A 26567-nucleotide genomic window follows, 5' to 3' on the forward strand; every position below is an offset into this window, starting at 1 on the left:
GTAAGCCCCACCGCTCTGCTCAGTTTGCTGCTGAAAATGGGTGAAACCGGTCCCAAGAAGAAGACATACGCTTCCAAATTTCACTCATCTTGGTGCAAGACTCTCCCCTTTATTGGCATTTGCCTTGTGTTTGACTTGCTCGTCCTCTTCTTTTTGAACTAGCTCCTCAACACACACACACAAACACACACACCGTTCACAGTCTTTGCACTTAAAATATATATTTTTTTGATTTCAAAACCAAATTGTGACATGGCGTTTTATTTTGTTGAAGTATAAACCTTATGATGAAAAAAAAGACTGACTATGTTTCAGAAAAAGCACATCCCACACACACACACACACCCAGCCCAAGCGGAGGAGTTGGCAGGGTGGAGAGAACTGTAGTACACGGGGAACCGGCAGGTCTGAATTTGGAGGAGAGCGGGGAAAATGTTGCAGTGAGGTGAAAGTAAATGTGTTCTTGAATTCTTTTTTACAGTGATGCTTTAATTTTCTATTTTTGGGGGGGAAATCAGTTATGACTATGATGATTGAGCATAAACAATTGCGCTTTCAAAACAACAACAGGTTCAAAACAAAAATAAAGTAGATGATTTGCACATCAACAGATACGGTTAGAAATCTTTCAGAAATGTATGAGTAATTGTAACACAACTAGTTTATTTTTGCAACATTGTTCACAACATTCCTGACTGTGTAAACTGTTGTGAAATGAAGATAATTCAGTGTTCCTGTTGCTATTAAAGAATGTCTTCATAGATAAAAAACAAGTGTAAAAAATGTCAGATGATTTGAAGCAAAGTTCCTAATCAGCTTTCTCAATTGGCAATAACAAAGTTGGACAGAAACTCAGCTTGCGTGTATCTGTGAGTGTGTATTCAGCTACATTCACTCTGCATGTTTAAACTTGTGTCTTTTTTCTCATTTCTCCGGTGACAACTGTGACAATCTGCTCGGACTTCTGGCCTCCTGTTGAGGAATGCCCCCCCACTTGCTGACATTCAGGATAATTGCTTCCTGTTTTAACTGTCATGGGTCATGAAGGTCAGAGGTCAGGGTCAATCTCAGCTGTTGTGCTCTGGGCTACAAAGGTCGCCACACCTGGTCCTTAGATCATGGTGATCCAGCATATTATTCTCTCCAAACAATTTGCTTCTTCAGCTTGTTACATTCTTCAACATGCCGTAGCTGGAAAAAAGTTGTTTTCAGCAGGTCTCCTTCAACAGTTCATTAAAAACAGAGGGTTTTTTAAATAGCTTGTGTTTGAGTCGCTTCTGTGTGAGGCTGGGACACAAAGCACCATCTCAACAATGTCTCTGCTGCAATGCTAACACCTGTTTCTAAGAGACTTGTGGCAGCTTCCCATTTGTGAAGTCTACTTAACTGACCCTGAATGCAGCTCACTACCAAACACTAACGGCACTGCATCCTCATAATTACAGTATTCCCATTACAGTAAAAAACCTGCACCTCATTTTAAAGCTGCCATCAGCCAAAATTAACTGACCTTAATGGCTGCTGATTGCATTCCCACACTGGCCAACCCCCTCCTCCATTTTTAGTGATCTGATCGTTTAAGTACATGCTAGCATAATTGAGGTCTCCTCCTTGATTAGATTTGCACCAGCTTTTAACAAAGCCTGCTCGAACTTAATCCAATGAGCCCCATTGTAGGGAGAGCAGAGGGATGACATCGCTCCTGGTTAGCTTCAAAATCAACCGAGCCGTCGAGCAATTAGAGGCTACGCTGATAAAGAGGCTGGACAACTAAAACTAATGACACAATGTTTCTCAAAGCACAAAAGATAACAAGTGGACAATTGAGCAGTAATTCAGAGCATGAATTAACTTTTCATAGGCTTAGAAATGAGAATTATTTCCATGATTTTTAGTTCAAGGCTTTGATTCACAAATAAACTTAAACAATAAGGCAGGAAGCAACGACTATCTTTTCTTTCAAAATAAAAATACAAGCAGTGAGGCATAGTGATTGGCATTGATTGGATTTTAATATTTATTTCTTCAGGTTTGTCAAAGTAGGGCTTGTTCTGACACATTGACAGACTTCATGTCACTTTTCCACTAAAGTCCTGCTTAATCTCTTCCTCTTCTGTCTGCTCAACAAATGTATCTAAATTAGTCTGAATGACGCTGGTGGTGGGGCATGTCCATGTCTTGGAATCCACATCGTGCACTCAGCAGACCTGACCCACTGGGATGGGAACAAGCAGCCCAGCAGGGAGTGGAGGTGTCAGCTGTGGCTGCGTCCTCTGGTGACACCTGCCCGTCCGTAATTACAGTTAAAGACTAACTGTCCTTCTGACCTGTGGCTGTGTGTCACACTCTCAATCCCCTAATCTTCTCCTTTGTTCTCTGTCACCGTCAATTAGTCACGTACCTGGAGTCAGCCAGAGGAAAGTGTGTGTGAGGATACGTGCCCGTGCTTGAAAGCTTTAATTACACTTACTGTTAACTGCTGCATTTACTGTAAGTGTCAGAAGTTGATTGCATGCATGTGAATTAGAGCTCAACAGAAAATTAACCAGCAACTAAGTCATTTTTTAGGCAAACATGCAGAGAAATACACAGTTTTCAGTTTATCAAAAGTGATTATTTGCTGGTTTTCTCAGTCCTACACGACAGTAAATTGAATATCTTTGGATTTTTAGGGGGTTCTGGGAAGTTTGGGATGCACCTTTTTCACAACTTTCCAAAAAACAAATGCTTAACTGTTTACTTGTTAGGGGCAGCCTAAATTTGAATCTGAGTCCCTCTGCAGAAGGTGCAAATTGCACACAGTAACTTACAACATTTTGGGTGATTTATATAATTTTTTTTCAATTTATTTTTTGAGTTCTGTTGAAGGATGTTATAATTCATGTTGAGAAAGTTCTGACCAAAAGGCTAAAAAAAGGAAATCATTGTATAAAATTAAAAATGATAAAATCATTAAAATCCTTTAGTTCTTAAAGCTCTTTTCAAAAACACACCTGACACAGGTGATGTTTATCTTTATGTCACCTTCCAGGCATGTATGTGTTTTTGGACTTGATCTACGACCAGATCAGTGTCGAGATTAAGAACAGGAAGCGTTTTGACTGAGCCAACACTGTTTTTCTCTCCACCTCTTCTTCCCCGTCGACTCTGTGTCAGTAAACCCTCCTCTAGTCTTAACAATAGGATTTCACACTCGCTATAAATAGGCCTGAACAAGTCGGAGCTCACCTGTTCAAGCTGTAACTAATCCAGAACTATTTCCATAGTTCCCCTTGAGGTTTAGTGATCCGGCCCATGAGGTGCCAGAGGATGAACAGGCATGCTGGAGAGAAAGACATAAAGAGAGAGAAATGATTTTGAATGCAGGCCCAGTTAATGAGTGGCTGTTTTGGACATCAAAAGCTGTTGATTGCAGTTTCATGATGTTTTTGTTTTGCCTTTCTAAAGTTAATGTACTTTATGGAACTCTATCATTTAAACTGGGCAGAACAGCAATAGCAGGTCAGAAAATGGGCTATTTGCACACATGCACTGTAGCACAATAAGACAGTATTCCTTTTTGACATGAAAGCGTCTACAGCACCTTATCTGGGTTGTGAGTTTACAGGCGATTGTTGACAGTAGCTGATACGTGGTGCGATAAATGCACTTTGATTTACAGGGGAAACAAAGCAGTATTATGTGAGCCAGGGACACTTAAGACTGGAGTAACTGTGATATGAACACATGCCAAAATTTATGTGCGCGTGTTGAAGAGGGCAAGCAGCTCCGGAGTATGTTTGTCAAAGCCTTTGGATGAGGCTCCAAAATGCTTGGCTCCCTTTCAAATGCTGGATCGCCCGCTGATAATGGAGACAGATTTTTAATGTGGTTGCCAGTTTGTTATTATTGAAAGATACATGTTCGGATATGCAGTCAGAAGTGCTGTGTACAGAAAAAAAAAATACGAATGCAAATGATTTATCATCTGGATTGCTATTAATTTAACCTATGGAGTCTTAGTCAATAATTAATGTCTATTGGCATATGACCCTATATGCCATACAGTAAACAGCATGTCTCATAACTATGTATGAGATCTTGTAGTCGGCTAATATACGGCTGAAAGGCCCAGAGACAAGCCCTGGGTCTTAATAAATCAGCCATATCTAATGAACCCCCTAATTGTGATTTACAGCCTGCAAGACCAGTGCTGCGATGGAGAGAGTAATGGCCAAATAGAAAGAGAGAGAGAGACCAGGGGAGCAGCAGGCGAAAATGAAACGCAGCTTTATTAAAAACGCTGCTCCCTTCCAGCAACTGTGAAATTCTTGCTTGAGTCTCATGAGAGATTTGTCAAGATATGATACTTAATGCGATAAAAATCACAACAGCTGGACAAGTAACCGTTACACTCGCAGTCCGACAAGCAACAGAAAGAAAAAGAGAGGATATTTATACATTCACTTAAAGTACTAATCCACCCGCTCCAGTTTCTGTTTTCAATTTGTCATTTGTGGTGATTGTGCTGTTTCAGTGGGCGCAGCACTGTGACGTGCGCTTGCTGATGTGTCACTTTGTTTGTGCTGTTTTGTTTTTTCTCTATCGCTATACAATTCTTCTCCTATTTATTCCGAACTAACTGAAAACATGTGGCACATTGCTTCTGCGCCAGAATATTTTTCTCATTAAAGACCTATCAACATGGGCCGTTCAAAACAACAAATGTAAAAGCTTTTATGAACTGTCTTTGCAGCATAATCACTACTGTTTTAAAAGCTACCGTGTTGTTCAAATTGATTATATTGAGCAGCAGAATAGAAAATTATTGATATGAAAGTTCATTGCCAGACTTTCCATGCTTGACGTCAGGCATGTTGGACTGAACAACCCCACCTGAGTTCTAAATATTTGCCCTGATTCAAGGGCTTAAGTCCATGTGAACAACGGCTGCTGTGATTGGCTAGATTAACCCCCTGCATGTTTTAAAGCGAGGCCTTGTGCACCGTGAACAATGTATATTCGCTGTGGGCCGGAAAAGTACAATGGATACCTTGTAGCACCGTGCAGTGTCGAGAGGCTCTGACCTGCAGCACACACTCACACCTCTCTACACTCAAGTATGTGACTGCGTGCATGTGTACATGTGTTTTTACATACTCCTGCTTATGTTCATATTCCAGAGAAAGAGAGTGTGACTTATTCACTTTCCTCACGTGCTGAAGTGGCCACAGAACTGCCTCTTCAACATTTCTGCACTGGATGTGTTTATCGTATATAGGCCACTTGTCCGTAGTATCAGATATATCTTATCGACTCGCACGTAACTGTTTCAAATCACCCAGCCTGTTTCCCATAATACACATGTACAGCTAAACACACTCACATAGACTTTATAACGAGCGACTTCAGCCCGAGCAGGGTACACACCATGGAAAGGATTAGTGTGGATTGTGACAGCTCGACATACCGGGGGACACTGACATGCCTCCGACCGCCAAACAAGATAACTGCTCGCGGAGAGGAGAAGAAGTTTTCATGCCGGTTCAGCATCACTCCTCCTCTGCCTCCTTTAAAATGCTTTCAAGTCTATTGTGTAACTTAATTCGTGTTTTACATCTTCAGGATTTATTTGACTTTCTCTTTGAGATTTTACAGAAGGAAGTTAAACGATCATTTAAACTTTTACATTATGCATCATCACTATTTGGTGAAATTTGATGAAGTTAAATTTGTCAAAAGAGCAGGAAAAATTCATCGTTATCTGGAGCCAATCCTAAGAAAATGACCACATTGGCCCTGAGAGACACATCATAAACATATGTACTGTAGGTTATTTGTCATGAAATAGGGGAATAGATATAAAATTCTTGAAGTTATGAATTTCATATCTCAGACTGTAAAATAATGCAAACATCGTTGTATAATGGTTGAATTTAAGATTATTGGAGTGTTGCACTCACCCTAACACCATCTGGAGCATCTGTGTCACATGAATGCCTGATATGTTAAAACATTTAATTACATTCCCACAAATCTCCCCTCTTTCTCTTGACATGCCCTTATATGTGACACTGCCAAAATGTGTAGAAATTAAATCCTGTGTTTTTAGCACAGATGACTTGTTAGAACCATCTGTACACATTACACATTCAGGGCAGTCAATAATTAAATAAAAATATGTTGTTTTCTGACTGACTGAAAGTAGCATGCCTCTGAATAATGCAGCTATTTCATGCTAACAAAGCTGAGGAAATCCTCAAAGCTCTTTCACAGATAGGGAACAAAGCTCATTGTCGGAGGATAGAGAGGCAACTGGGATTACAATGGGGGCATCCAGTGAAACGACTTGTCAGTCCTAATCTGGGATTAGTAGGCTTTCGCGCCTCCTGGGCGCTCTAAAAGCCACCTGTTTGGACGCTCCTGCAGATGATGTTACACTCCAGAGCTCCTTGTTTGATTCTAATTCTTTTGTTTACATCAAAGTTTTAAATGATTTTGTTTTTCTATTTTGAAGAAACAATCACAAACGCTCAGGTCTATTCATAAATATAGTTTACAAATAGATCATTAATTTGAATTTGCAAAACATTAAAGGTGTATATAAATTTGTCTTAATGGCTTTATGCAGTCTGATCCACTGACATTAAATCTCTGCTCCAGTGCCACTTAACCATTGGTCTTCTTTAAAAATGTATCCACTTTTATTCTAATTAAGATGGTACATTGCCTATGCCTTTGTTTTTCTTGTCTGCCGCCAAATCAACAACTGAAACTAATTAACATGTATCTTAATTGTTCTCCACTTTTGTGTTGTAGCAAGATTTTTTTCCCCTTGTGCCGTCATGTCCGCTCAGCTCAACATTTACTGAATTATAGATGTGTACCAGAGATAGACAAATGCAGTAGATTACATTGAAAAACAGTAAATATGGATGTCTGATGATTGTTCTCAGCCACGGTGAGACCCTAGTGTCCTATAATGACTTATTAAAGCTCACTTTTTTCTGCTGCTAGCCTCAGGGCTAATGCAATCACTCTAAAAAATGTGTGAGGGCAGCTGTCGTATCGCCACGGGCTTCTGTCATGACTTTCTACTTTTGATGTCACCCTGAAATAGACTTTGCCAATGATACTTTTGAAACTTAACCCTTTGGTAAATTAACCCACTTTGATTGCTTAATCTGCTTAATTTATTTGACGTAAAGCATCATTCCTTCGGGTGTTCTATAAAAATATCCAGCTGCATCTTCTTTTTGGACGGATATTGAGTGACAGTTAATGTCCTTTTTCTTGGGAAAAGGGCATCCATCGTTGTATCTATATAATCTATATTCTAAGATAATAGGATATCCTTGTGTTTACAGCTACTGTCACCTATATCGAAAGGTCACCCCACCACAGGGCTTAGAACTTGTGCAACAAGCTTATTTGTGCATCACAGTGGCATTATGTTTCTTACCCAAAGAGGTCAAAGGTAACTGGTGGGATAATAAGGATCTTGGCTCGAAGTGAGAGGACATGTGGTGGTTCGCTGCTGCATCAGCTCATGCTGGTAAACAACGAATTACCTCCTGTAAGGTGTTTGTCTAATGGCAGGCTGCATAAGCTTTAAGCTGATATAGATCAGAGGTAAAAAGAGGACAGAAGAAATAGAGATAATGAGGATAGTGGAGTGAGTGTTGTAGAGATGTGAATGAAGAAAGAGGATGCATTAAAATTGATGTTGACTGTTCACCGGCATTTAGATCATTGTTGAGAGAGAATGAAAGCTTCCTTCTCTGCTTTACATGTCTTACCAATGAAATATTTGATACCTAATACATTTGTTAGTTTATAGTGGCTTCATATCCTCAAAGGAGCACTATGTAGTTTTGGTGGAGAAATTCAAACTCAGAATTTTAATATTCATGATATCAATGAGGTAATAATACAAACGCTGAACAACTGAACAAACAAGCTGTTCTCAGAGGAAAATAAGAAAAAATACATAGTGCACCTTTAAGGCTCAAGTTTATGTTCAGACCCTCCTTAAGAAGGCTTTTGGGTTTGTTTGTGGCATGCAGCTCAAAAGTTGCACTAATAAAGGTCCAATTTGTAAGAAAAAAGTTATTTTTGAGTTTCATTCCCAACTCGTCAAATACTGATGCTTTCAGATTGTTGTGTGGTCAGCCGCCATTCTAAAGCATCAATATTTGACGAGTCGGGAATGAGACTCAAAAATCAACTTTCTTACAAATTGGACCTTTAAATGTCATAGATTGTATTTGTCTGATATGTTATTGAGGCGTCAGTTTTTGCTGGCTTTTATCGCTCATGTCATGCAGATGTACTGGTTCAAACTGCTCCTGGTTGGTTTAGGTATTGTTATGTCCACCTCTAGCAGATCAGCAGTAACTTGTGGGGTTCCTCAGGGTTCTAGTCTCGGTCCTCTTCTCTTCTTACTGGTTCTGTTTTATGTCGGTTTTGAACCTAGATGCTATCCCTGGGTCAAGTAATTTTTTTCAATTTTGATGTTTCTTTGAAATGTTATGCTGAGGATATAGAAATATCTGTCCTCAAATCTACCACAACTCTCCTCTGTTAACTCACTAGAAACCTCTCAAACAGTCTTCGATTAATCGAGTAATCTTCTGATGCAATCAGTGAGATAGTCGTCGGGCCTCAAGCAAACAGAGAGCATGCTGGCAGGCTATACACTGTTGGATTTAGTATATATCGCAAACAACAGGCTAGAAGTCTTGTGGTGGCTTACACAGATGTTGAAACATCCAGGACTCCCCCCAGTTATAGAATTCACCAAACATATTGCATGATGGCAAAATGTTCATAACCAACAGCAAGTAAAATATGTGTAATTTGGCTTTCATTGTTTGTTTCAATGAAGTACTGTATTAAATCTGCTGTTTATAGGCAGATTTTCTGTGTTTATATGATGGCACAGCTACCTGGACAATGTGGTCTACTTTAAGGATTAACAGACAAAATATTCACACTGTGGGACTTGTAACTACCGTGGGCGGGAGGTAGCAGACAAACAGTTCTTTTGAGCTACTGAGTGTTGACTTTGGTCTTCAATGGTTTCTTCAATGGTTTACTCTGTATCGTTGCCACGAAGTAGATAAATGTATATGTGTACTGTATTTGTGTTAGCTCGGGGTGTGTTCGCGTGCCAGGAAAAATAACAAGCACAAGGGAGGGTGTTGGTCAATAAGGCCACTTCTGGATTTCTCGGGGTCTGCGGTTTTGGTCCGGGTCCCTGAACACAGAGACCCGGCATAGTGGTGTGTGTTTACGCCCACCGTACAAACGACGCATTCATAATTTTTTGAGTATTCCATCATTGGCTTTGATTGAGATTTTCCATCGGCCGGACTAATGGAGACATCAAACCCCATGTTTGCTCCAGGTGTCCATTTGATGAGAGACAAAATCCTTAAATTACAATGTTTGTTAATATTGAAAAACTCTGTAGACACTGGATGAAGTGAATTCCTCTCCACATTTTCCTCCATGGAATAAATAGGGAATATGTTTTGGCAATTTTATATTTGAAGAGATTTATTTGAAAACCAAATATTGAACCACCCATTTCTCACAAAATAATTACACGCTTTAAGATAGAACTTACTAAAAAATATTTTTGATGCTATTAGCTACCTCAAAATCTTTGCTTATAGCATTTTAAGGTCTTAAACTACCTGTAACTGTGCAAAAAGAAAATGTTTGTCGATGTCAGTTTTCACCTTTCATCTAAAATGAACGTCTGTTCAGAGATTTTCTGAACTAGGCCAATGCCAACATCACCAAACGGATGCAGGGAATATCCGCCAGCCAATAATCAACCAGCTAATACCCATTAACATCCTAACCTCCTGAACATGTGTTCATTAGTGTGGTGTTTCAGCACTGAACCTCCCAAACATCACATGTCATCGTTGGCACTGTGATATCTTTTTCTACTGATTTTTCAGTTTGTTTCTTTTTCTAGTCAGTGACGGTGACTATCACGGTAACTTTAATACATTCAATATGTTTAGACTTTAAACTCTCTATTAATTGCAATGGCTGTTCGTGGCTAATACAGTGATGCTCTGATTAAATTGCAACTTCCTAACAGACCTAAAATATCCAGAGCTAATAAACAGATATCCTTGATATAAAAAATAACTCTAGTTTTACAGTAGACAAATGTCTGGCTGTCAGCACTCATAGAAATGCCCCAAAGGTTCTGTTTTTTCCAAACAAACTGATGATAGGTTATAACTTTAGAGTGCACAAAGACAATCATTTATGAAACATTAAACATGTTGTTGCTGGCTGATGAAAGTTTTGCGTCAGCTGGCCTTCACCGTGACCACATATTTAATCGTTTTATGTTGTGGTTTCAAGAGTTGTCGAATTTCTTCTCCTCACAGAGGCATATAATATTCTTAAGTGGGGTAAAAACCGAAAGATTACAAATATTAAAGATTTTCAAATGATAACAACATTCAAACATTCATTTCAAGTTGAGTTGATTCAGTTTTGCTCCATACCTAGCCTGAATGCTGTCCTTTTGCGTGTGCCGTGTGGTTGTAAATACGGTGTAAATACATAGAGCTCTTCAGTGTAACATACTGATGGTCATACAATGCCTTTTGTTTACCTGAGAATTTGGTTGTGACAACTGATTGATGTACAAGTTGCTCTGACCCGATCATCACGCACAGCATCCGCCTTCTGCTCACCTCCCTTCATTGTTTCACTTGAGTCATGAAAAGGTCAGAGAATACCTGCAGTCGCATGCCATGAGCACCAACAGCTTTGAAATAGAGCAGCTACTTGTTGGCTCTGCTGGCTACAGAGCTGCCTCTTACAGAGAAATCCATGTTAATGGGCTGGAATTTCGGAAAACAAAACTGCTTTTCTTGCTATTAAGGCAGTGACGAAATGGGCTGGTTTGGGGCTAAATGGCGTTGCTATTGAACATTTCTATTTTGAGCAAAAAAGCTGGGACGAGGGAATCTCTGGGAGAAAACAGGGCAGAGTGTGTGTGTTCACATTCCACATGTCTGACCTATGACAGTGCCCTCTGTTTGCAGCGCTCTGCGATGATCTAATGAGAGTCCAGACAGACCCAAGATTTAGGAGCTGGGAGAGCCGTTCTCATACAAGGCCAATTCTCTTCACGATGATTTTTTTCATTTATTTATCCAAGGAAAAAGTAACTGAGCACACATGTTCTTTTTAGCAACGCCCTGCTACTCATTCACACCTAGGAGTTGCCTGATACAACCACAGACTTTAACTGATGACCACCAAACAACTTACTTTCAGCAATTAGGTTTGAAAAAAGTTGCCATGTAGTAGGAGGCAGGGGGTCAGATGATCGACGCTGGTGTAGGATCCAGCATGTTTTCTTTCGCTCAACCCATTCAAGAGACCAAAAGCTAAGATGTCTCGGCCTCTGGTGCTTTGATTTTGATCATACTTTGTCTGTTGTGACTTCCTCAAATGCGAACTGCTGAAGTACACTTTTAAAGGATAATTCCACTTTGTAACAACTTGGATCTTATTTTTGAAGGTTTGCCCATCAATTGGTCTTGATAGCTTTGTCCTCAATAAAGTAAATGCTGAGCAGTGATGTAATGTAACTCATTTACATTTACTCAAGTACTTTTTAGTTGTAGTAGCTACAATTATTACTTGTACTATTTTTGAGTATTTCCATTTTCTGCTACTGTATATTGCTAGTCCACTACATTTTGTAGGCAAATATTGTACTTTTTACTCCACTACATCTATTTAATCACTTTAGTTATAAGTCACTTTGGAGAATGCATGCTGCATGTATCTCTGCCAGAAATGTACTCTTTATACTTAAGCACATTTAATATCACTTTAATAGTACTTTTACTCAAGTACTATTTATATGGGTAACTTTCACTTTTACCAAAGTAATTTTTGAACACAATATCTGTACTTTTACTCATTTATGACTCTTTGGATACTTTGATATTGGATACTGACACAATGGCAACATTGCTAAAAAAAAAAAAAAAAGACCCAGGCTGTCCATTGTGAACCTCCATCACAGTATACAGACTTCCTGGTTCAATTTTGACCTGCTGTACTTGCCATAGATTGCTTAAACAGTTTTTGTCGGTAATGAGATATTATTGCCAACCTTATGGATGTGTTTACTTGGCAAACCTTGCTGACTACTCAACACAACAGACTTCAACATAGCGTTGCTGTGTCACCTGATCTCAGCAGTTATTTTGGTCAGTTCAACATTATTAGTATGGACAGAAATAATAACAAAAATAGGATCCAAGTTGTAATAAACCAGAATTATCCCTTAAGTGCCTTGATTAAAGGGCACAGAATGACAATTGTATTGGATGCTTTTGCAATTATGTCATCTTTCCAGTGATTTAGCGAATACATTCTCTGTTTTCTCTCCATTAAACCTTCAGCTTCCCTCAGCTTTTCTTTCACTGTGTTTTCTTGTTGGGACTGTCCAACACAGACAAACAATCCCAAGGAAAGGCCTCAGTTTTCTTTCGCCCTGTTTTTTTCCCTCTCCTCTTATTCTCTGTCTCTCTTTCTCTTTGGTATTTCCCACTTCCTCAGTTCTATCCAGCTGGGACGGCTGGAGATTTTACACCCAATTGGTCGAGTCGAAGGCCTTTGTCGGAGCCCTTCTCTCGCTCCACAAGTGGCAGAAGGGACCTGGGTTGTGAATGGCGCTTTGTGTACTGTTTTTCTAAGAGGGGGCCCTCTCTCTCCCGCTCTCATCTGTCACAGGTCCCTCTCCGTCCACGCTCCACAATGCCTGATTGTTTCTGCCAAGTCGCCAGGTTCCAGGCCAGATCTGAACAACACTTTCCTGCCAAATTCCGACCCCGGTTTTCGTTTTTCTTCCGCTCACAAAAGGATTCTAAGTTACTGTCCACGTTTTAGAAGGGGACTTAGCTAGCTGTCCACCAGCAACAGTTTGTTTGTCGAAATGTGTCTCTGAGATAAAGGCTGTAAGACTTCCCATAGGCAACAAAGGAGGGAAGGGAACTTAAACCAAAATGCTCAAAGAGAAAAGTAAGTAACTTTGCTGAGCATACCTTTATTGTGATTGATTAGGTATACAGCACATAATAGTCTTATACAACTGAGATGTAAACCCTACTTGTGGCATGATCTCAACCTGACTTCACGCATTAAAACATGTATAAAATGCTTGAAAAATAAAAACTATTCACTCAGTGTATGCTCTGTTTAGTTTTTAAGCAGTCATCTCACCAGTATCACTTACCGAGAAATATCTAGACGGGAAAACAGCTTTCAGAGGAAAGAGTTGTTGTTTTTGTAGATGTCTGACAATCTGAAAAGGCTTTTAGAGAGCCTCAAGGCGATGTGTGTGAAAAATGAATTTGTTTTTCAGCTATCAGTGTAACATTATCGTTATATTACTATTTCCTGAGAGTCTCTCCATGTTGCCAAGCTCATTTTTTTGTCAGTCTCATTGGGAGAAGGTTGCTCCTTCAGCTATAATCACTCAATTTCTTCCTACGTCTCAGTAGGGAAGGATCTGATATTTCCAGACATAAGAGCTGCGGTCAGACGAAAGACCGACGTCTCTGAAATGTTTATCACTTTTTCAGAAATTAAGACAAATACATGCTTGTTTGCTTTTTTTTTAGTGCAGTGTTGTTCTCTTTAACAGATTCAAAGGGAGCCTTGTTTAACCATAAAAGACTGTTTAAACTTCCAGTCTGAATAAGAAAAACTTGCAGTGATAATATTTGTCTGCAGAAGTAGTGATGTCCGGTTTTTTGTAATGGCTGACATCCGAAAGTACAGCACAGTACCTCTGTTTTTCCTCATGTCATGACAGTAGCAGCTGCATGCTGATGGCAACACATAAATGGACTGGATGAGAGTTCTTCCTCTGTTACAGCACACTATGGTTATACCTGATGTTTGATACTTTATTCTGATGCTGTTTTATAGTTATCTTACATTATGAATGTTTGAAATCATTAACATGAAGACAATTTGAAATGTTACATTTGTTTATGTTGCAGTTCAACTTTTTGTTGGGTTTAATTTTCAATGTTATCTTGTGACAACACTGTGCTCATGCTCTGGTTAGGTTTAGGCACAAAAACACTTGGGTATGCTTAGGGAAAGAACATGTTTTGGCTTAAAATACCTATTGTGGTTGTCACAAACAAGGCCGGCGATGTCCCGATTTCCTCTGAAAATTTTTGGTTGCGACAAAAAATGCTGGAAATGTCTGCAGCTTTTCCTAAAAACACCTGGTTTTGATGCCACACCAACGGATGGAAATGTCCAAAGCTCTCCTTAAGAAACACTGGGTATTGAGGCCACAAAAACAGATTTTATTTATTATGAATTTTCTCCACAGCTCCTTAAAAAAAACCACACACATTAGATACTGGGAACTGGGCTCTTTGTTGCAACGAACACAGCTGGAGATGTTCTGACTTCCTGTCAAAAATATCTGTTTGTTTGTTGCCACAAACGCGTTGTCAGAAAATGTTAAAATGCCATGGTCCCATGTCAAAATAATCCAGTGGTTTCACACTTACTAATGTTGAAACACAGTCTCGAGCTGCACCACCGGCTTGCCAACCTTGTCACCTGTAACTCCACCACCATCCCCTCCATCTGCAGACATGAAAGTGAGTTCGTAAACATGTGAACGTGATAGGACACGTACAAATGTGAACGTATCAGTGGTTTTCAGAAACGTTAACTGCCAGTACTTTATCCTGGCAAAAAATCTACACTTTTATCAAAAAGTTTATTTTTGGTGTTTAAAAAAAAAACCTCCCCTTTCATCCCAACAAGTCACGTGACAAAAACTACTGTAGCTCCTAAACTCAGTCCTCAGCACTGAATTCGTGGAGCTTAACATTTCCCAGATTAGTGAAACAATGGAGTCATCTAATGTTATACTTGCCTGATGACGACTGCATGAGGAGTACTGTTTTCCTGCCCCAACCAATCACAAAAGGCCCTGTGGCATGCTTATCAACAAACCCCTGTACTGTTGCATGATGAAGCCATATCAGTGGCAGCGAGTTATGGGGCTGGGCATTCCTGGCCATATGAGACACCAGTTCCAAGAAACTAAGTCTTAAGCTCCCCCATAAACACAGCACCAGCAATATTGTCGGCTAAATATAGGATCTCCTCTGCCTTCTCCCTCCCCATCTCTTCTCTCTCATCGCTCCAGTGTGGATTGCAGAAGTTGATCGTGGATTAGTGATTTGGTGTTTGTTGGTTGTCTGCGGGTCTTAGAATCTCATGTACTCATAATGCTGTGTAAAACAACGAAGGTCTGGAGAAACTGAAACCTCCAACTGATGCCTGTTGCTATTCCTATCAGTCAAATTAGGCAACGGTGGCAAGTTAAAAAAATAAATAAATAAACTACTAATAAATCTTTGAGCATTACACGCTCAAATTATTGCCTGCTCCATTAGAAAATGACACTGATGAGAAGTTGCTTAACGATGCTTAAATGTTTTGTGGAGTTGAGAGAATTTGCAGAGTTGGATGATGTTTATCTGTGGGTTTATCCTTATGAACTAACTCTTTCATGTAATCATTTTATCCATTCTTAATATAAAGCTTTGAAGCGTAAGTTCACCTAAAAATGAATATTCAGTCATCATCTACTCCCCTCCCTGCCGATGGAAAGTCAAGGGAAGTTTCGTAGTCCACAAAATATTTCTGGAGCTTCACAGCAAAACAGTGTGGCAACATTCTCCTAAACAACTGAAGTAGATGGGGACGTAAAAAATAGACTGAAACTAAAAGGCTTCTCCGGAAACCTGGAGATTCCAAATTGATTGAAAAGAAATAATTTACAATCTTGACACACAGTCGAGCTTGTCTACCCACTTCAGATGTGATGCGTGCCAGCACTTTAGCAGCTACAGTGAAGATTTTGGCTTTTGAAGGGTTGTTAATAACGTCTTTTTCAAATCAATTTGGGATCTTGGGGCTATTGGAGGCTTGGATTGTGTTGAGACGAGATGTATGGAGCCATTTTATATGTTCCCATCTACTTCAGTTGTTGCAGAGAATGATGCATTGTGAACACTATTTTGCTGTGGGGCTCCATGTTTTGTGAACTAAGAAACTTCACCCTGACTTCACCCTACTGAATTTAAATTTTTAATTAAATGTTTTTTGTCCTTAGTGTCCTTAGGTAGTGTTAGAAAAATCTGTAATACTTTTATTATCAACCTTGGGAACAGTATAGCCTGAAAAGGTTGAATCACAGCAACCCATAGAGCCTGTAAAAATGAAGAAAAAAAAAAAAAAACTACATTGAGCATGAATGCGAGAAAAGAGTAAATTAGAGAAGTAATGCTTTTCAATCTACACCAGAAAGTGATGTAATTATGATAGGGTGCTATTAATGGTCCTCCAGCCTGTTCAGGTCAGAGTTGAGTGAGTCTGAATGTACACAGCACTTCTCTGATTTTACCTTCTGAACACTGTGCCTTCAGTCTGAATCAGGCAGTAAAGACAACATGCACAGAACATCATGACCCTCAGAATCACTGTACGACATTCAAGCTCATATAGAAATGAGCTCTTTCAGATGGAACATAACAACTCACTTAGATTTACTACATGAGTTTTCTTAAACGTTGATAAACCTCACACTTCACTTGCATACACTTTTCCTGTTACATTCATGTTTTTTTTTTTTTACAGACATTCTCTGTCTATTCAATCTTTTTCCTCTCAATTTATCCCACATTGACATTTGACTTCAGTCTGTTATTGCACTCTTTATCAAATCCCGCTGTAAATTTTGCATTTACACTTCTATATACCTTTTGCTGCCTCCCCACACATGCACTCTGCAGCCTTGCTCTCTCCCTTCAGACATTTGATTGAGTGTCAGATTTACGTTTAAGGGCACCCAGGAGGCTGCATATTTCAGAGATGGACGGGCTGCTGTGATTTACTGAATGCTAACACTGTAGTAGCAATCTGTTTTACCTTCCAGGAGTTGTGTGGAGCGGTCAGTTTTTAGGAATCAGGGCAAAAGCAATTTATAACAGTCTGCAACCTTTCTGCTGAAATCTGCAATGTCAGTTATCGCAAGGTAATTTTGTGTGAGTGTTTGCCTCTGTGGAATTGTTTCAGTGTGGGTCTGTTTATGTATGTGTGTTATTACTTACAAGGTCCCAATTAGCCACATAATGACAGAAAGATGTAGAAAAATCCTTTAAAGTGGGCATGTTTTTTTATTTAAATTAAGAATTTAGGGCCGAGATTAGGATACAAGAGAGAAGGGTTAAAGGAATAAATGTGGTCAATGAAAGTCTTCACAAAGGGAAGTCATTACAGTAAATGATGTATTATCCTAATGACTCACCCAGCCTGAGGCCTACGTTAGAAAACAGAGAGATTTTTCCACTGAAACTCTGCGTCTGCTTTTTTAACAGCTCTGAGGTGATGAGAGGCCTTGATGCTGCTTAATAGATTAATAGATTATCCCCATGGCAGAACGTGCTTAATGTGTGTGTGCGTGCGTGCGTGTGTGTGTGTGTGTCGGTGTCTGTGTGAGGAACATTCAGCGTGAATGTGTCATTATAAATTGCTCAGCATGAGCACGGCCGATAAATGCCAAAAATATGATATGTACTTTAAATTGCTTGCGTGTGAGCGAGCTGTAATTACATCTTCAGCATCCATGTGTCTGCATTTTAAATAACGTTGTGGTTCTGAATGAACTATCTAAACACACGTCCTTAAATTTCCAGTGTTTTCGTGGCTTCAATTTGCAGTCTGGGTGGACAATTTTTTTTTTTTATTATTTAACATGCTGAAAGTAGATCACCCTGCATTTTCCTTTGATTGTGATATACTGATATTTGATTTACAATAATCCAAGTAATTACAACCGTTCAATCTGTGCACATTGTGCACATTGTGCACATGTGGACACAATAAGTAAATGGAAGCTGCACTTTAACATAATGCATGAGAACATATAATAAGTAAAGCTGAATTGTACATTTTGACATCTATACACTAGAATATATTTATATATATATATAGTCTTGCAGTGTTCCACAGCAACCTTACCAATGCTTTAGGAAGGTTTTGGTTACAGTCACAGATCACTGGTGATAAATATCTCTCACTCTTTATCGTTATGAGATCAGCAGCATAAGTTAAGACCTCCAGTTGGTCATGCTCACTTGAGCTTTCTTCCATCAAGAGTGTGTTGAAGTCTCCTCTCCTCTCCTCTCCTCTCCTCTCCTCTCCTCTCCTCTCCTCTCCTCTCCTCTCCTCTCCTCTCCTCTCCTCTCCTCTCCTCTCCTCTCCTCTCCTCTCCTCTCCTCGTAATATTTCCAATGAAGTTAACCCTTTCAGTGCACTAATGTCATTTTAGACAATAATGTTAATCGTGAAATTGTAAAATATCCTTTACCACAAGTGTTTGATAATCAAACTTGAGGGATCATTGCAAACAATGTGTGTGTGTTGACTGATACATCAGTAGCAAATTTGTTTTACTTTCTAAAATTGGTACTGCCGTCGGCACCAAAAAGTGAATTTCTTCAACACAAACTGAAAACAAACACAAACTCAAAAACAAACTATTTTCCTTCACAGAATGATGTCTTCCATGCGAGCAACGCCTCCCTTCAACTCAGCGTCTGAGGAGGAGGAAGCGATGGGTCAGGACAATGTGGCCTGGGCCAACGACAAGCGAGAGGGCCTGAAGGAGACACCATCTCCCTCTTCGCATGACCAACCTCACCCGGAACCCCACCCGGACGAGCTGCAGCCTATCAGAGAGAAGCTGACGGATGCTGAGTGGGAGAACATGGTGCCTGCTGCGATGGTGAGATATGAATTACACACAGAGCTGAGAAATTGACCATATCTTATCTTGAGATATGTTGCTATAACTCAAATCTATAAAACAAATGTGGTCGGTGTGTGTACACAGTGTACGCACTCAGGGCACACAACTCGTAAAACACTCATGAAATACATGCGGGAGTACAAAGGGTGTGCAAATTCTCATGCATAATGATGATTGTGCACAAATGAATGCACATACATGTGAAAGCATGTATATACACACACACACGCACACATCAGTGGTCCTCTGTGGTGTGTGTGCTGCAGGCAGTGCTGTAGGCAGCCCAGTGAGGGTTCTCCTCTGGAGAGTCATAGCCCATGGTTCTTCTTATCTCCACAGCCTGTTTTCATGTGTGTATGTGTGTTGAGGTTTCTTGGCTTCAGGTTCTGTTGGTCCCTAATGGAAGAGGCACATTTGACTTGAGCCTCTGAGGAAAGTGCAAAGTTCTGAGAGGAAAGTTTCCTCAGGTATCAATGTTGTGGCAGAATACATTTAACATTTCCGAGACATAAGTCCTATTTGATTTTTAAAAGAATTTAAATCTTGGATTGTTGGATTTTGCTAAAACATGATTTCATTTTGTTTCGTTTTTCTTCTTCTTTTATGTAGAGGTTATAACCCTGTTATGTTATGTTCTTAGTGAATAAGAGGAACTTTAAAGGCAATTAAATATTAATAAAATTATTTGAAAACTTGCCTTCACTTAGTGTCAGTGTAGGGTTGAGAGTGGCCTTGAGGCAAAATGTTCCTTAATAATTGAAGCAAAACCAATTGTTTTCACCTTCTCTTCTTTTCTTTTCTTTTCTGTTTTTTTCTTTTCTTTTTTCTTTTCCTTGTTTTCTTACATACTCTCTCTCTATCACTCTATTGGGGACCACAGGAGATCGACAGGAACCTATGAAGAAGTGATTGTTTTTATTTGTTCTAAATTTAAAAAACAAAACAAAAAGAAAAATAGAAAAGGTAGTTTTTGGTGTAGAGATTGCAAGAGGATTAAGTGTTAAGACCACACAAAACAGTATGAACAAGCAAGAGGACAGAAAAGATGGGACAGTTTTAAACGAAACAGTTTAAAACAAATATTGGGGAAAAAATGTGCCCAATGAGTGGTGGCCAGCTGAAAAAAGTTGACCGAAACTTAGTTATACTTAGTCAACTATTTCAGTTTTACTTTTAAGCATGTTGTCTTTGTATCCAGTGTGACATCCAGTGAACAGATCAGTGTTCAGTGCCTTACTCAAGGACAACTGACAACTTCACAGAGGTCATCATGGACATTCATTGTTTGCTGCGACGACTGAACGTATGACCTTTCGGTTTATAACATGATCTGACCATCAGGCCTTCCTGTCTTCATCACACTGCTTGTGTAACTCCTTAGCAGCATTCTGTGCAGACCTGAAAAAACACACCTTAACAATCCACAAGTGACACACTATCTCCTAATCCTCATTACAGAGGCATCTTCTGCTTAAAGACAAAGTGCACAACAGGGCCTCCTGGAGCCATTTCAAGGGCGTCTTAAGATCCCGCTGTTAGCCAAAGCCCCTTGTCTTTGAAACATAAGCCTCCTAAAGTTCTTGGAGATCCCCCCACTCTGTAAGGGGAGGAGAAAGCATCCAGAAATAGCCCAAGTGTTAGAACACCTGTGCTAAAGTGTCTGTTGTGTGGGACAATGTGGTCGTCCTGAAGGGCTTATGAGAGCAAACAGCAATGGGAGAGAAACACTCTGGTCATGCAGCGCAAAATAGAAAGGCTCATTAGACATCTATCATGTGTTATCAACGTGTTTAAAGTCTCCAAGTTTGTGTTTCCTCCATTGATACACAAATTAATCCAAATTATGAGGAAGGAAATGCCTCGCCTGAATTTTTAAACTCTTCTCTAGGTCTAAACTACAACACAGATCAATAATCTGCTCTATATACCTTTTCAGTTTTGTAACCACTACCAGTAATTTAGAGCTACCTCAGACAGCCAAAATGTAGACAATAAGCATAGCTGTGCCAACATGTAGGTTTGTTGTTAAATTGTTGGAATTTGTGCTACTTTGGAGAACTTCGTCCTCTAATTGTGATTCCATAATTCTTCCAAAACGATCGATTAATAGAATATCAGTAGTAATCAAAAGTGTATATGTAAAGTTTTGAGCCGATATGACAAAACCGCCAAATGTCCAGGTTTAACAAAACTTTTGTTACATTTAAGTGAATCTACAAATCACTGTTTTTTATTTCAACCCAATAATAAATGTTAGCATCGCATGTTTCTGCAAATCACGGATATGTTAAAACATTACGCTTCTTTACATTTCAATTTTCTGTTGTGACAATGCTGTGCTTTAGGTCTGGTGAGGTTTAAGCACAAAAAACACTTGGTTAGGGTTAAGAAAAAGATAATGTTTTGACTTAAAATTTCTGGTTATGCCGCCACAAAGACAGCTGCAAAATGTCGGTTTAATCTCAAAACAGTCTCAAACAGCGATCTCTCACTTTGGAACGCCACCACCATTCCCTCCTCCTGATCCTGTTAAGCTCATATAGACTACACGTAAACCAAATGTAATATGATATACAGTGTGTAATGTAGATGTGTTGATATGATATGATATGATATGATATGTATGAAAAGTACAAATTTAACGCATCTGTGGTTTGCAGAAATGTACAATGCCAACATTTTATTCTGGTGAATGGGCTGTGCATTTTTACTAATCCCTGTCTGTGATGTTCGCTGAGATTCACAGTTTTTCTTTGTCATGGTCATGTCACTTCTTGCCTTTGTTATGGACATAATAATTGTATTAGAGAGTTGACAGTAGAGAGATAACACGAAATGAAAGGAGAGATGTGGAATGATTTGCAGTAAATGGTTGGCCCAACTCTATATTTTTGTAAACCTTCAATTGCAACACACACTGACCTGCATGTCTATTTGTAGAATAATAGATACAAGAGTAGACGCAGACAATTTAAAGGAATGTAATGGGGTGACACCACAGGGCTCCCAATGATAGACTCCAAAATAACAATATAAACATATACAGTGTGCAGGTATACGAGCTGTTGGATAATTTATCTATTATAAATTAAATAAAAATAAAGAAAGAAAAAGGCACATCTCAGCATGCATTTGCCGATCACATACAAAAGGGTGGCAATCAAGTTTTGACCTTGCTTCTCATATTTGCTGTGTCTTCATAGGACAATGAAAGCAGTAAGGGCTGCTCAGTCTACTCCTACCGGACTAACTCTACCTCTCCATCCAAGCCAGAAGAGTTTTCCAGGGATCGCGGAGAGCCAATGATCGGCCTCGCCTTCGGGACGCCAGAGCGCCGCAAAGGAAGCCTGGCCGACGTGGTGGACACACTGAAACAGAAGAAACTTGTGGAGCTGACCAAGACAGAACAAGACGGTAGGCAGACGTCTGCACAGTAATGTGTGTGCATGTTTCTTTGTATGCTTTATCTGTAATGTCTCCAAGGAAAGATGAGCAACAGCTCATGTGAAAATCTTGTATCTCCATAATATGAACATAACAAGATCTAAGAAAAACCATTGAATGTCTAATGAAAATGCATTTTTGGCTTTCTCTAAAGGGCTTGGAGAGAATACATTTTATTAGCTTATATGGATTTGAAAAATGGTATGAACGCATATAATCTTTTAACTCATTTGGAAGCAGGGAAACGATCAAAAAAGGACTTACAAGGTTCATATAATCTTTTAACTCATTTGGAAGCAGGGAAACGATCAAAAAAGGACTTACAAGGTTCAATCATTTGCGGCTAAATGCCTTATTCAAGGGTTTCATAATGCTAAAAAAGGAGTTATGGAGCTCATTCATGTTACCCATTTGGATTTCCCTTACTGGAGCAGGATAAACCTTTAATTCAAAGGCCCCTTTTTGCATATTTTTCTTTCCATAGAGTAATTCACTGTGCAATAGTAGAATAAGAGAGCAACCAGTAGACATGTAAGTTTCAGAACTGTTGATTCTTCACTGTCAGTTTTTTTTTTATAGTTAGTTAAATTGACTGGTGCATCAGTTTGCAAATATCTCAAGTATTATAGATGAATCGATCACAAAGTGATGTTGGAACTACAACAAAAGGAAGAGAAACCACGTATGTGCTGGTAAAGTCATCTCATACTGTTGTGTGTTAACCCATATCTGGATTATTCAATCTGTAACATATTTGATTGATAGGATACATTCGCACACAATGTATGTTTTGTAATATTTACAAAATATACATCTGTTGCTCCTTGCTTGTAACAAGTAAAAGTGTCTGCCATTAGCAACATGTGAAAATGGTCTCAAAACAAGTCCCGTTGTCTCACTGAAATGTTACTTTCTAGCAGTGTTGGAATGTGACTAAGTACATTTACTCAGTTGCTATACTTAAGTACAATTTTGAGGTACTTTGACTTTAAATTAGTTTTTAAAACTTTTACTCTACTACATTTTGAAGGCAAATATTATACTTTTTACTCACTGCGATCGGCCAGGTGGGTAATCGGTCGACCCAAAGAATGCAGTATACATACTGTACATATAAATATGTATAATTCACTTTTACGTGTATTTTTGCCAGAAGATTGCTTTTGATACTCAAGTACATTTAATACAATACTCTAAGACTATTTCTCAAGTACTAATTATAAGCGTGACTTTCACTTTTACCAGTAAAGTAACATTTTAACACAATATCTTTACTTTTATTCAAGGTACTTTTTACAACACTGCTTTCTAGGTTATTGTGTCTTATATTAAGTGTAATGAGAATTTTTTGACTAGAAAGCAACAAATAAAAAACTAATACAAAAAATACAAAACTCGGATTATGAATTTTGCAGTGTTTTTTATGTTTATGTAATTTTGTATACAACAGATCTGGTTTGAACAGACTTTATTTGCATTGTCAGCCAGACAGCTAAAGCAATCAGAGTGAATAACAGCACATAAACAGCAACTAAATGTGTTTTTTTTTTTATCTTTAACAACAGTCAGGAAATAATGACATTCTAGGAAAAATAAGATACAGATTTCAGCTTCACAATAACTCTAAAGAACATTTGACCATGTGGCACATTGTTGATTTTTAACAACAACAGTTTTAGAGTTGCAGCGATATACCAGTTTCAAGGTATACTGTGTTATGTAAAATTACTGTTATTGTACTGTGTACATTTGCTTATCAATGCTATTGAAATCAGGTATTTTATGGATTTTTTTTTATTTTTTTTTTTTTAAATCTGTCAGGACATATTTTTGAAAGTAAAATTATAATTATAATATAGCACTTAATAAAAAAAACCTAAAAAAAACTAAACAACTCTTTTTATCCCTTTAAGGGTCATTGTAACTGAAAATAATTATAATTACTGTCATAATTATGGTCATATAAAGTACCATGATGATTTAAAACCATTATTTTTTCTGAGATGGCTATCCTAGGTGGCAACCCGAGCGAGTTTTGTTATTGATAGAAGGTGACTGAGGAGCATTTTAAAACAGTTTCAGAGCTGAGGTTATTCCCTCATATTTAATAGACAGGATGCTGTTGTCCCTCATTTACGCCTCACTCTCAAATAAAGCGAGAACAGCCTTACCTGTATTTTGTTTTCCCTTTCTGAACACATCCTCTTCAGAGGATCTTTGAACATCTAAAATTACACCTGACAGATCCCTTGCTTGTTAGATCACAATATCAATCAGTGAAAACACTGGTATCCCTTTCTCCTCTGCTCCTCTGCTCCTCTGATCTTCACCACTAATACAGGAAAGCGCCAGAGTCTCCCAGCATGCCTCAGCTTGCCCCTTCCCACCCCACAGCAAGCCAGATCTAAAACCATCTAACACCCCTCTTTACTGTTATGTGCACATAGTAATCATGATGATATCAGAGGAGCGGTTGATCTCTCTCATTTAAAGGTTTTTACTTTGTTATTGATACAGTAAAGTGGGCCCGAGTGGGACAGCCAGAGGCGTAATACTGTACACAGTGTCTTTAGTTGAAAGATAGGTAGCTTCGCCTCTTATCTACAGTACAGAAAGGAAAAACCTGTGAATGTGTGTGTGTGACTGTGTTCAAAAGTGTTGTGACATCTTCCTGTCAAATCAAAGGGAACGTGAGTGGAAGGATGTGCTGGGGGACAACTTTAAGTGTGTGTCTTCTTTTCACTTTTTTCCATCACATGTGCAGGTTGCTCCTTTCCCATCCTCAACAGGCTCGACCCCGCTTAGCTTCTGATTCTGCTTCTTTTAAATCGTATGGCCCTGTTCTGTGCAGTTGAATATATCAAAATAAATGTTCCTGTTTGCTGCAGTTTGTTGTTTGTGCAGCATTTAAAACTGCAAGGGACTAAAATAATCTGTCACAGGTAACATGAATAAAACTTCTTTAGTTTTTTCAGGATTTTTGATTGTTTAATCACAATAGCTTTCAAGTCTCATATTGGACTGGATGATATTTCATGGCTTTTAACTAGATGAGCAAGAAAAGTGTGATCCTGTGTGATCATGTGATTTGTGGCGAACTTTTTGAGTATGTGTATATTAAAGTGTTGACTTTTCTTATTACCTTAGAAAACATAGCATTCCCAGCCTGGTGTTTCATTCTGTGTACAATTAACTTGTCTTTAGACTTTCAAATGATGTGCAGTACATACACTCGAGTTATATCAATCCTTTTCAGTAAGTTCAAATGTCAGTATAGACTTGTTTTAACTTACTTCCATGAGTAAACAGACTTTTTTTTAAACATATTTAACTTAAAAAACAACAGTATAAGATAAAATCTGACAAGGTGATCTTACTTTAAAAAAAAATAAATTATTTTGATCATGTAGCACAGAAAAGACTAATTACTAAACGTTTACTGTGTGGCAGAAAAGAATGCACGATGTGTTCAAATTCAGAAAACAGGGGCGTCATGTTGAATTTGAGGTTCCCTTAGTTATGATTTGGGTCACAGCTTCTAGCTAGAAAATCAACAAACAAACAAACAAAAAAACTGTAAATAATCACTTTTCATTGGTGTCTGTGCTGTCTTGTGTCTGAAAAGACAAGCTCTATGAAGTCAAACAGAGAAGCAGTGGGTTTTACACAGAGATGCAACAACAGCACCATAGTTCATCTGTAAATACAGCCTGAAATATTTCACCCAATGATGCCCAAAATGACTCAGATTTCCTCCACATTTTCCCCCTTCTTTAGGGACAAAGAAGGGAAAAAAACCCACAGCTTGCTATTGAATTCTACTCTTCCTTTGTTAAGTAGCAGAGCTGATGTCCCCAATGACAAGAGGCATTGATCAGGCTGCAAACACTTAGCTAAGAGAAAAACAAATGAGATAAAGATGTGCAATATAACCAGGCACACTGAATCATACAGCGTTAGCATGAATAATAACTCTGGGCCTTGTAAACATCCATGTGAATTGCTGTGTGGTCCTTGAAGACGCATTGTTAAAATGTCTTTCATGCACTGCTGTGGAAATGCAATTCATTTAGAACCTAATGCAACCTTACGTATGGAGATTGACAAGTACCTCAGCTTTTTGAGTTTAGGTAAAATGAGAGACGTTGATCAATAGATGTCAGTAAAGGAGATGTCACTAAATGAAGCATTCAAACAGTTACATTGAAAACCGTTGAGCAATAAACATCCA

At 38.8% G+C, this 26567-nt stretch overlaps 1 protein-coding gene across 2 annotated transcripts in view; it reads left to right on the forward strand.

The window, feature by feature from the left end:
- LOC141001389 (transcription factor SOX-6-like) overlaps positions 1 to 26567 on the forward strand; it is a 120819-nt gene that overhangs the window by 22673 nt on the left and 71579 nt on the right. For both annotated transcript variants that reach the window (XM_073472452.1, XM_073472453.1), the window contains exons 3-4: positions 18637 to 18868; positions 22096 to 22306. In XM_073472452.1, coding sequence (XP_073328553.1) covers positions 18638 to 18868; positions 22096 to 22306 — 442 coding nt within the window. In that variant the 5' untranslated portion in view covers position 18637. The remainder of the gene's footprint in view (positions 1 to 18636; positions 18869 to 22095; positions 22307 to 26567) is intronic.

The sequence above is a fragment of the Pagrus major genome, chromosome 8 (genome assembly GCF_040436345.1).
Source record: "Pagrus major chromosome 8, Pma_NU_1.0".
In the NCBI taxonomy this organism is placed as follows: Eukaryota; Metazoa; Chordata; class Actinopteri; order Spariformes; family Sparidae; genus Pagrus; species Pagrus major.